Genomic DNA, 12,522 nt, shown 5'->3' with positions numbered 1-12,522 from the left:
AGATACAGGGATCTTACCGTCCAAAATGATAGCATATCTGTGCCCATGGGGCTAAGAACCCCCGTACTATAAGCATTGAATTCGTCTTCAACTGATTGGGGGCCACCCTGGCGACGGGGCTGTGTGTCTATCTCAGGAAGTCCATATATCGTCGAGCCTAACGTTGCAGGGCGTGGCCAACGAATCAACTGATTAGACGGTGCAGAAACATTTGTCCCCCTCTGATTCTGCATCTGTGGGACGTATCAGCCCACAGTTTGCTGTTGTTACCGTAGCGCAGACGTACCAGTTGGAGAATATAGTCCTCAGCCTTTGTAATTCGTGGGGCTGACCAATGTTCATTCATCCACGACATACGCCTTGTTGGATCCACAACTGTGCACAATAATGAGAATTCGCCCCTGCAAAAACACATGGGACTGACACATTGCGACAGCATATGCTCCTGTGAGGAGCATTCGGTCATCATACTTAGCCGCCCAAGTTAAACCTATGGCAATCAAGGGCGCACAGTGCGGGACAAGGTCCGCCACGAGCTTCCATCTTTCAGTCAACCCTTCAAAGGCCGGAATTGCGCTGCCCAGTACAGGACTTGTCTCGCCGGACATGCATTGTTGAGCATGGTGCGGTGCCTAATGTAGAACAGTTAATACGATATAGATTTCAGATATATTAAAACATACCTCGAGAATAATCTCGAGATCCTGCAAGACTTGCCAATCCATGGGACTCAATTTATGATGGACTATGCTGCGTTGAGCAGGAAGATCAATCCAATGGTCGATAGCCTAGGCATCTGTTAAGCTATGTAATAAATTTAATGAAATGAAATATTACCTGTCGTAGGATTCTCAAACGATTGAACATGACGTATGTTGAATCCCAACGAGTAGGCTCGTCACATAACAATTCAACGATTGGAAGGGCGATACGCTCGTTCGTGTCGTCTACGAACCATCCTTCTGCATTGCCAGAAGTAATGGCAGCTTGGAAACTATCACGGCGCTGGCCTGATGCGCGGATTGCACGGATAATGGTTCTAGCCCGGTCGATCACTTTACTTTGCAGAGTCTTGACGTAATCCACCTTCTTGAAAGTGTAAGGGCCAGCTACGAACGTGTCAGCCAAATGCGAAAGGTCTACAGTATCATATTCGTCGAGGATGTGTTGGACGCATATATTCACTATATGAGGAAAGCATGGGATTCGGTGATTGATTGCGTCGAATGTGATCTTTTCTTTGAACAACAAATACTGGAGTTCGTCCATTGCGGTCCTATTGTTGCTCGCATTGTCCAAGGTAAAGTGTCCGATCTAGATGAAGTCAGAGCATGTGATGAAGTACATACAAGAAACTGACCTTATGTTCTACTTCAGCGCGACGAATCAGCTTCAATATTGTTGAACCGAGTGCCTTCCCGGTATGACTACCAGGGATATGATGAAAGGCGATTAGAGCAGCCTTCAAAACAAGTGTTGCGTTCCCGGTTTCTCTCGCAATCCAATGTGCGGTTAATGCAAGGAAGGGACGAAGCTTAGCATCGGACCAGATATCAGATGTGAAAGAAATTCGTCCTTGGGTGGTCTGCAAGATATGAAAAACTATACGTGATCGGTAACTATACACTTACAGCAAGGTCAAGTTTGATGGCTGTAAAGTATTCATGCCAGGCTTCGATGATTAGTTGCCGGAACTTTGTACGACGGGGGATATTGGACTCCTTTAGGTCTTGCCACAAGAGGCGGAGCAGCCGGCGGAACTTGGGACACTCAACAACGCTAATTGGCTAGAGATAATTGTTAACAAGAGTATACAAACGGTAGACAGTACTCACTTGATCATCAGCGATGATGAATTTAACTATGTGTCTATGCATCTCCTCAATGGAAAAGTTTGGTAAGTCATGCCCCGAAAAGGCTGACTTCCCGACAGCGGGCTGCAAACTACCATCACCGCGACTGGGGGGAGGACCGAGCGTCTCAATTGTGCAAGTGGGATCTTTGAGTCGTTCCAGCATCTCAGCGAAGGTCCAGCCTTCACTAAGGCGGTTCCCTACAGGATGTATGCCGATTGGCCATTGCTGCTTCTCGGACTCCTGGAGATAAAGGTCGATATGAAATTTGTATATGTGCGAACGAAGAAGACTATTGCTCGTGGAAGAACCGTAAACGGTAAGGGGACAGGAGGCGTCAACCTTATTGAGATCCCTGGTTAAGGGGGTGAGAAAGCGCAGAGAAGATTCTTAGGTATGTTACTCACTCGCACGGTATGCAAACGCGCTCGCCAGTATCTGAGTTCTTCCTATAAAAATACTGGATATCAGAAGTAGTCTTAAGGCCTTGTTTTCTCGTGGCAAAGGGATCGGTAGGGAGAGTGCTAGTCGCTGTGTGTAGTGGACTTGGGTTTGCATTGGCGTCGGCGATGACTTCAGGTGGGTTTATATCGTCTTCACTGCTGCTGACGTTATTGATATTGATATACTCCCCATCGTCTGGATGGGCAGCTGCGTTGTCCTTCCTGAATCTCTGAGGAAGTTGTCGTTGTCTCTTAGGGTGGTGAAGGGTAGTCGCAATTGCAGCTGCTGCAGTGGTAGTTGCAGCAGGGGCAGGTATGGCAAGGGCAGGAGCAACAGGTACGGGTGCAGCAGGTGCAACAGGTACGGAAGGGCCAGGAGTGACAGGTACGGAAGGGCCAGGAGCGACAGGTATGAGAGCAGGTGTGTTCTCAACCCGGGGGATATTGGCGTTTTTTCGAGGACGGCCACAACGATTCATGTTAGTAGTGCTGGAGGCTGGAGATCCAACAAGAGACTCAACTGGCTATATATATCTTCGTTCTGGGGAGATCAGGAAAATACCGATGTGCACGATGGCATGAAATCGTGGTGGATTAGGTAGAGATCTCCATGTGGAGAACGTGAGTAGAAGCATTAAGACAATATTAGGGTTGATCTGGTTGAGCCCTGCTCAGGAGTGGGAGAGATCGGCTGATTGAATGGAACATGCAGTCGTGGACTCGTGGTTGCGATTCTTGAATCTAGAGGGAATGATCAAAGGTAAAGTTTGAGCGCTGTACCAAACATTCTTTCTCTGGCCTCACAATTGATGATTTACTTACTTTATGTTGGTACTCTTACTGCTGACATAATCCAATGAAGTTTTGACCTAGTACCAGTATCAGTCTGAAAGTCCCCTGTCCTTTTGTCTTGTTTCCTGTCTGTTTCTCTCTCCTTGAGCACTGAGCCTAGAGCAGAGACCCTTTAGGGTCGAACTAGCCTAGGCCAGCAAGACCCAACATTTCCCTGCAGCTCAGCAGGATTGTTGTTCGCACAGCGCAATTGAGCGTGTGATATTAAAAGATATATCAGACTCATTACACAGCATGTGCGCACAGACCATGCTCAATATATACATCTGGAGATACTATAACACATCACAAACATGCACACTGCGCAGATGGTAGCTATGAAAAAAAGAAGAATAAGAATAGTAGTAGGTTATACAACTCTTCGCTTCATTCGACGCGAAGTGGGAGTAGTTGCGGGCGTTAGGGTGCCATTGCGCAGACGTAACCTTGCAAACGATGAGTTCATAAATTATGAGTGTGATGCATAAGAAGGAAACTACTTACACACGAGTTGATCTATGAAGAGGCATTGCCTTCGGCAGGCATAGGGGCACCAATTCAGTGACTTGAGGACATTGAGGGGAAGGTGCGATGTGACAATCAAAATTCAGGGAGTGTGTAGCTGGTGCGGGCCCTGCAGTGCGAAGAGTGTGAAGCAAAGAACGAAGATGGTCATAATCGGGATCCTCTGAGAATGAGAGAGAATGCGAGTAGACAAGAATATTGGCGAATACAGCAGGAATTCCATCACATAAATCAGCAATGGTGGTATCCACTTTGCGCTCGAGTATCACGGAGCTGGGAAGCCTCTCATGGTCACTATTTAGCCATGGAAGGGAGCTGCGCAAAAAATATATCAACATGTAAGAAAGTGATTCGAGATCGTCACGATGACCCGGCTCCAATCCCAGGTGATTGTTGATTGAAGCAAAGGCAGGGGTGCCTGTGAGATGTCGACCTCGGCGAAACGGGATGTGTGATTTGGTTGCAAAATTCCAGTACTTCTTCGCGATACCGAAATCGATGATATAGGTAGTTTGCATCGAATTGTCCACCAAAACGTTATGTGGTTTGATATCCCCATGAACAAAGGCATGTGAGTGAATGAACTCAAGACGCGACAGCTGGAAAATAGGTTAGTATCTGCTGTAGCCCACAATAAATATGAACCACAGTACCAGCTGGTCCCCCAAGTTCACAACAGTTTGAAGGCTAAATTTATAGTCGCATGCAAGGAAGAGATCATACAGTGACGGCCCAAGGAGGTCGAGAGCCAAGGCATAATATGTTGGCTCCCTGCCAAACCAAAGGGCGCGGGGGATCCCAACTCCACCTTCAAGTTGCTTGAGAATGTTGTGTTCGTGCTCCACAGAAGATGGGTTATTGGTGACCGGTTCGAGTTTGATAGCAACAACATCATCATTGAGGAAGTTCTGTGCGCGGTACACAACAGCTAGTAATATTAGTATGCTGAAAATTTGAATATGAATCAACATCATATGAACATACCATATGAACCGGACCCCAAAATATCTTCCAGCCTAAATCTACCATCAATACGATCCAGGGCCTTCATGCTTTACGACAGGACGAAATTTTGCAGCGAGGGATTACAGTACAGTGCACAGTGCACACTACGGCGCGCAGAAAGAAGATTGTTCAACTTCCACGTGACTGAAGCCGACTGTAACCAGCTTGGACCAGCTCGAGTCGATGCTGTTGGAGTCATGGCTCGTAGCCGATTCACACAGCTAATAAGTCGAACCAAGCTGGAAAATTTGGTTCAACTCACGAGGATAGCCAAACTACAGGTGTAGCCGGCAAAAGCCGAACCCTAGCCGAGACGAGCCGAGCTGTGACATAACTAGTCGGCAGGGTGGAGTTGCCAGTCCCAGTGAATTTGTGCGTCTGTCTGAAAGCATGCAACAGTTTTGCGGGGACGTTATGAATTCAAATAATGCACTTACAGCTCAAGTCCAATCATTTCAAGGGGAGATACAAGGTCTTAAGGCAGAGATAGCGCAGTTGAGGGAAGACTTTGATTCGGGTAAGACCACCGGCAACAAGAAAGTGGCGGCAAGGAACATTTCAAACGACCATCCCAAGTTAAAAGTCAGTTATGTGTGCATTCCTTGGGAGATGTAAAAACTGACCGTTCTCACAGAGCATCATTCATCCGATGTTTGCTGACCTGTGCAACATCTCTCGGTCCTTGAGTAAATCAGCACGAGCCAAGCTGTTGAATACCGTGAAGCCATTGGAATCTGGTGAGGCGTACAAAGAAGTCGACATGAAAAAGATATGGTACCCAAATTGGAAGGGTAAAATAGAAGAAGGGGTGAATGCAGTGTTCATTCAAGAGGTTGTCGATCTTGTCTGGGATAACGAAAAGGTGAGAGCGAACAATTGAAGAACACAAGCTGTGGACTTACTAGTCAACATAGCGATTGTGCGAAGATCCAAACTCGAAATTCGAGATACAAGATGCTGACTATGACCGCCAATTGATTTTTGAATGCACGAAGACATATTTCCGCAACATCCACAAGCAGTTTCTTGAACACCACAATGACGACAAGGCTAGAAAGGCTATGGAACATAAGAACCAAGGAAGGAGGTGTTCACGACGTCAAACAGTCAGTCTTTCTGAAATATCAAACTCGATATGATATTTGACTTACCCCCAGGCTGCAAAAAATCGCCGAAAAGCAGCAGAGGCTTTTGAGAAGGACTCTGGTCATCCTGGTATCCTGGCAATGATCGACACATATTACACGTCAGATGTGCTGTCCTATGGCTCAGATCTGACCTTACAGAAGACACCCTCGAAAGACGAAGGGATGCTGATGTGGGAAAGGGCGCTTTCATGGTAGAGGGTGCGCAATGGAGAAGCATCAATGTGAGCTTTGAAATTATTATTTGAATATATTACTGACCTTTTTTTTAAAAAAAGTACGTGGCGTTCTTGCGTTGGTTGTCGTTCAAAAAATCGAAGGCAAATCAAGGGCCCGATGAATAGAATGAGGAGGCGCCGGCACCCAAACACCACAAAGTTGTAGAAAAGAAAGCTGTCAAATCCACTTTTGATCTTGCGCCGAGTAAGCTGCACAGTGGACCACCGCCAGTCTCGAGCAAAAAGATCGTTCCCTTCCGCACTATGGTTTCCAAGAAGTGGCTGAAGAAAAGGGCTGATATTGCACTGCTAGACGGTGGAGAATGGCTGTCCGGTTTCTATGGTCAGTTGAAGGAAGGTGAGATCCACAAGGATGACACGAGGTTTCTGAAGGAGCTCGACGAGTGGCACAAGAAGGATGAGTCGAGCAGTGACGAAGAGGATCTCCCTGTCGCAGGCCCGTCCACCGGTTAGTTAGTCTTAATTTTGTCGTTATTACTGTATTTTGTTAGCAGCGAGTCAACTTCTGTAGATGCGTATCACGTACCTTTGAAATATCAATTGTCACCCACACCTTTATCTTGCTCTCGCCAACGGACACAGTCATCATAGCAAGCTGGCCCATCACCCAGTCTGGGTCAATGAGATGCAGTAGTTGAGTGTCGCGGTCCAAATATTTGCCCAACTCCCAAAGGCGTACATCCACGAGTGAACTGTTGAATGGTCAGTGAATAACGCAGGCTGTAAGTCAAACTTGTAACATACAACTTGTCCCATGGAGATGGCTCTGCACGCCAAGCTTTGAGCCAGCGCATTCGTGCGAACCACATCCGATTGCCTTGCCCACGCAAATTCTGCTCAAACTGAAAAATCTCCAAGATCTCACCATAAGCATGATGGGGTGAACCATTGTTTGGAATGATGACATGAACGAACAACAAACGATTAGATCCTGTTGTTCGAGAGGCGTAATAGCGCTTCCCACGAAGGACAACATAGTCGAAAAAAATGGCTTGCCGGTTGAGAGGAAGGCTATGAGATAGAAGCGGGCGATCCATGCGGCAGTGAACTGGCGTGAGAGGGAATTGAAGACAAAGAGTCTCAGCAAGAAGTCGGTAGGTATCGGTAGACAGGTCTTTTAGGTGGTGGCGAGGGCTGAGCATATACACTTGATCCGCTAATGCACATGTATGTCAGACAGTGAAAAGAGGATAATTTAAAACTAACTGTCGGTGACGACATCGTCAAGGTCTTTTGATAGCGCCACTAACCTGGCTACCGTGCCTCATTCTTCGTTGGATGCTTTGATCATAATGTCGGCAACCGCGCTTGGGAGTGAGTCCTTTGGACGTTGGACAAGAGTGTAAGTCTGCAGTAATCATAAGCAAGCGAACACTAGTGCAGCGCTACACAACATACCATACGGTTAGTTTGGCAAGTACGCTGGAACTCGCGGAAAAATGTCGTCTCGAGTTCGCCGTTTCCATGGTTATTCGTTTTGTAGGATTTGAGTACTTTGTTGAGGTGTTCAAAGAGGAAGGTCCAAAAGTTGTGCAAAGGGCCAAAATTACGCGCGCATTCACTGACATGAGTTGCGTAGTGATGATTAGGCTTGATGGAACTTGATCCGTACAGCTGGCAAGTCGTAACGAATCAGAAACTCTCCAAATGTGTGAATTTTACTCACACGAATGAGCGCGGAAGTATATTCACAGAGGAGCCTATCAACGTCGTTGATATCTTGGTCAGATAATTGATGTCGGACAATGATGCGAAGTGCAGCGCTAAGCTTGAGGAAGTTTTCAGGGTCGTCTGGATGTAGGCAGAACTTAGTGTTAGTACTGTCGTCAGTAATGTCAAACCCTTCGTTTGCTGGAGCAGTAGGAGCTGGCGGAGGGGCAGGAGCAGGGCAAATTTCTCCTTCGGTGAGATCATCAACCGTCTGTGTCGTAGCTTTGCGCTTACGGGTTGCCTTGAATATAATCAACTTTATGACTTCAAAATGCAGAGAATGATAAATGTACCTTGAGCACAGCTGCTCGTGCCTTTTTCTCTGCAGCGATTCTAGCTTTCTCTGCCTGCTTAGCAGCAGCAGCATGAAGCTTCTCTTGGTTCCTGGCCTCTGCTTCCTGCAGTTTCAGACCGGCAATGTGTGCCTTCTCTGCCTCGTAAGCATCCTTCCTGCGTTTCTTCGCATCAGCTAGAGCCTTTCTATTGTCAGCATTACGGGCAGCTTCGACTGTCTTCTCTGCTTCGAGCTTCTCGATGGTGGCCACACGTTGTCTTGTTACTTGAGGGTCTTATATAGAAGCGTGTAAAAATGCAGTGACAACACAACTACACTTTCATAAGACAAAAGTTGCCAGCTCCTCAAGTTCACAGTCAACAGATTTTCTACTTCTCGGTTGATAACGTGTTGTTCGTGGGTGGTCAAAGAGTAAACAAGTTACCTCTCCTTTGCTTGATTTCTGTATCTGAACAGAATAACCCTGGTGTTCTGCTGTGAATATAAATCTGTTAGGTATGTTTCACCCTAGTAGGTCGTGTTTCAACCTATGAAAGTCTGTTTCAACTTTGTCATGTTCTCCTGTTACGTGTCTCACTTCCTGTAAAAGCAAGATTGCTGACTAGAATATGTAATACTCAAATAAAACAAATAGATGGTTGTATAGGTTATCCCTGTAAGATAGTATACAACTTGATTGACAAAATACGATGGTTTTCAAAGGTAACTCGTAGACCTTCACTTTCTTCTATCCATCACACGTTGGAGACAGAAAGCGGGAAAGCTCCACACTTCAGATTCTTACGTTCCTCATGGTTGGGAACAAGAATGGAAAGGGAAAAACTTATTTATTTGGTAAGATTGGTGTCCTTAAATACATTTTGGAAACCCTCCTTACTAAGCATGACTCATCACTGGATTGGTAAGAATATGCTTACAAACCAAGCCTTTTGGTGTGCTGAATCAGCTGCTTACTAAAGTACATGAATAAAATATTACAAAGCATGGGGAAGAATTACAAAGCATGATGAATCAATGACAAAAAATGATGAGTCAAGCTGAATCCTTACAAATCAGATTTTTACCAGTCACATGACATGCTTACAAACATATCTGAGTGGCTGAATAAGCTTAAAAAAATGGAAAGAGGCAGAAACAAATAGAAACCTATAAATACAACTAAACAATATGAAACTTAGCTTATGATAGTGAGAAGTATATTCTTGTACACTCTCCTATTCATCTCCATTTATGTATGTCATGGTATGAAGCGTATACCATGCATGACAACGCAACTCGTGGAAGGTGAAACTGGAGGTGAAGCCATGAGACGAGTGCATATATCACTAGCAGATGGTGAGGGAGGTGCGAAAGATCCGTGTGGTCTTCTGAAAAGTAGTCTTCGTCAGGAAAGAAGGGATCAGGGTCGTCCTCCCCTGGTTCTGCCTGTATAGGCGCACGGTCATCTTCTTCATCGGGTACATCAAAGCATCCATCTCCATCGAAATCCTGTATCTCCTCTTCGTCATCAAGATTAGCTTGTTCTCTTTGCATTTCCTCCACGGTCTTCTCAAGTTGCTGTTCAAAAGTGTGTTGCGCGGGGTCAAGAGGAAGTTGGTGCACGTCATGAGCCGTCAGGCGCCGGGAGCCAGCAGCTGTCGCATTGTTATATGCGTCAAAGTGCTCGACAGCTGCGATAACTGCCTGGTGTTGGGATACCTAGATCTGCATCAGTAAGAACCCCATAATCCAAGACGGCATCCTCCAAAGGATCGTGAAACTCCGGAGACAAGGGAGGGAGAGGTTCGTGTAATGGAACCGAAAATCCTTGAGGAACTCGCCCAACATCCTGTGATATGATGTGTTGCCCAACACACCGGGTAAAGTTGGCCTGATCAGCAAGAGTTTGTTGACGTAAATCAGAGCGCTCATGTGAGCGAAATACGTGAGGTGGAACAAGAACGCCGTTGCAGTTTGCAACTTTGCAGTAGCAGCGTACAAGGGGTGGCATGTTGGTCAATCTTCGGTACAGGGTTCGGAGGCGTATGTGTTTGACTTAGGGAATCGGATGCGTTTTGATGTGTCACGTGAGCTTTGCATTCTACTTTACACAGATTTATGAGCAGGTACTACATAGATAGGAATGAGTCATGGTTGAGCTTTGCTGGTGCGCTGGAAATTTGTAAGTACTAATAGTATGGATAAATAAAAGAAAGAGTACCACATTCATGGCCTCGTAGAAGCGGGTGAAGGCTACGGGAGTCTGCACCTCCTGCTCTGGATCCACATCATAATCTGATTCGGGTTCAGTCACACTCTCGTCAACGATGTTGACCAGTTGCTCAGTACTGCTAACGAGCACTTGAGCAGCACACTTCTTAAATAGGTGCTATTCAGCGACACAAACGAATACAACTGAGAAAAACTCACAATATCTTCAGCAGTCGGCTCCGATTAAGGTTCTGTCACACTATCATCCACTATCGGAGGACCTCCCTTGACAACGTCTGATAAAAATGATTGATATTGCTTGAAATGTATTTAGTAAGATAAATCAATATAACTACTATGCAAACGCTTACAGTTTTCTGGGCCTTTAACCAATCATCAAGCACTCCCGGCGTCTCGGTGTGAGTGTCGCTGGTGTCGGGACCCTCTACAATACCAGCTTGTGAGCTTAGCTGCTGGAGAGGCTTTCCGATAGATATTTCAATGGTCTGCAAAGAAAATTAGTTGACATGAGTTTAGTTGCACAAGGGACTTACTATGGGACCTGGTGTTCTGCACTCAAACGTGAATTTAAATGCTTTCACCTCCACGGGCAGCTCTAGCTTGATTGCGTTGCGGGCTGCCATAGCGTGAGTAGTAAGTGCAAGCTGTAACGCGGTGTCTTGTTACTTGAGGGTCTTATATAAAATCAGTGTAAAATGCAGTGACAATCACAACTACACTTTGATAAGACTTGAAGTTGCCAGCTCCTCAAGTTCACGGTCAACGGATTTTTTTTACTTCTCGGTTGATAACGTGATGTTTGTGGGTGGTCAAAGAGTAAACAAGTTACCTCTATTTGTTTGAAGAAACTATATAGAAATGCAACTGTGGATTTGTCGTGAATAGAAATATGATAGGTATGTTTCACCCTAGTAGGTCGTGTTTCAACCTATGAAAGTCTGTTTCAACTTTGTCGTGTTCTCCTGTTTCGTGTCTCTCTAGCCGTAAAAGAGAGAGGTAATCGTTAAGTATACGTGGAGCTTAGCTCAATAAAATAGTAATAGCGAGCAACCTAGTTAATCGTATAACTAGCAGTTACTTTGTTGAAATGATACTTGCACCCTCACTGGCCATCAGGAAAAAGGGAAAAAGTCTTAGCCATCTTACCTCACTTACAGAGACTTAATTCGACGTTAAGTTCACTAAGTTGTCAAAGCAAATCATTTCAACTTAATTTCTGCTTGGAGGATTGTTCACAAAGGAAACACAATAATAGTAAGTAATGAATGGCCAAAATTCAGCACGGAGGCTGCAGAAAAGCGTGTTCAAGTAAGAAGTTTATTTATAAGTAATCAACACCATGCTGCGATGTAACTAAGTCAATAGGCGCTATGCGAAGTACTTCCTAAGCCGACAAAGTATATAATATGTAGTCCTAATGGTAGCATTATCCAGCCAATAAGAATAAGTCAGTATCAAGTCACCAGGCAATCTCAAATGCCTGATGGTCAATGTATTTATTTACATAGTAAGTGCGGAAAGCATCAAGGGTCTGTGTGTAAGAGAGATAAGTAGGTACAAATTCATGCCCAAATACAGGCATAAGGTGTGCCGCACGAAAAATGCAGTCAAGGTGAATGACGGAGGCAAATCGTGTCCCATCCTCGCGGGTTTCAGGCTCTACTACCCACATTCCTGTGTTCTCATCTGGTGAGTCGTGCACGTGTTTGAACCAATGCACAAATGCACAAGGGTAATGTACACCATTGTGTTTAAATGAAAAGAAAAGCCTTACTTGAGCGATATCGAAGCCACGCATACCCTCGACAGTGGGATCAGTACTAATGAAAACACAGTCATATCGACCAGGGCCGTTCCTCCAGGTATCCACAGCACGAATTCGCTCGTAGCGCATACCGCCGATGCCTGAGACATCACTGGGAGCGAAGAAGGTGGCAATGGCAGATGTATACAGAGTTATTTTTTCATGTAGTTCGGGAAGGGCACTGGACGAGCCAGCGCCAGACTCGGAGGCTTCTGAGTTGGAGTCAGAACAATGGAGCTGGTCATGTAAAAATCGCTGAATGTGAGTGGTGAGTTCCGGTTCACCAATTTGATCTGCAAGTAGGTCTGCGTAGATCCGTTTTGCTAAAAATTTGTTGTAAGTAAAAAGCACGCCAGGTAAATGTACTACTCCACTCACCAGATTTCTTCGCCAAGTCTACATGAGCTATCACCGTCGGTCCAGCAACAGCGTCACCCTCGAGCTCAGCATCTTGGTCTGCA

The 12,522-nt window shown here is 45.6% G+C and overlaps 3 protein-coding genes across 3 annotated transcripts; 1 reads left to right on the top strand and 2 right to left on the bottom strand.

Annotated features, from left to right (window-relative positions):
- Positions 1-5,047: 5,047 nt before the first annotated feature.
- Positions 5,048-6,552, top strand: DEU56DRAFT_760943 (uncharacterized protein; the record flags this gene model as incomplete). Its single annotated transcript, XM_041350484.1, has 7 exons — positions 5,048-5,239; positions 5,292-5,519; positions 5,572-5,763; positions 5,815-5,903; positions 5,930-6,026; positions 6,147-6,489; positions 6,536-6,552. The coding sequence occupies 7 exons, from the start codon at positions 5,048-5,050 to the stop codon at positions 6,550-6,552; spliced, it is 1,158 nt and encodes a 385-aa protein (XP_041202506.1).
- Positions 6,553-7,415: 863 nt separating this feature from the next.
- Positions 7,416-7,667, bottom strand: DEU56DRAFT_747229 (uncharacterized protein; the record flags this gene model as incomplete). Its single annotated transcript, XM_041349261.1, has 1 exon — positions 7,416-7,667. A coding segment is annotated over one exon (252 nt), but the record flags the coding sequence as incomplete, so codon positions are not given.
- Positions 7,668-11,716: 4,049 nt separating this feature from the next.
- Positions 11,717-12,151, bottom strand: DEU56DRAFT_873905 (uncharacterized protein; the record flags this gene model as incomplete). Its single annotated transcript, XM_041355902.1, has 1 exon — positions 11,717-12,151. The coding sequence occupies one exon, from the start codon at positions 12,149-12,151 to the stop codon at positions 11,717-11,719; it is 435 nt and encodes a 144-aa protein (XP_041202504.1).
- Between the last annotated feature and the right edge of the window lie 371 nt (positions 12,152-12,522).

Source organism: Suillus clintonianus (assembly GCF_016758775.1).
Source record: "Suillus clintonianus strain FC179 chromosome Unknown DEU56scaffold_136, whole genome shotgun sequence".
Lineage (NCBI taxonomy): Eukaryota > Fungi > Basidiomycota > Agaricomycetes > Boletales > Suillaceae > Suillus > Suillus clintonianus.
The sequence above is the reverse complement of the archived record's forward strand: the minus strand, read 5'-3'. Positions and strand labels throughout refer to the sequence as shown.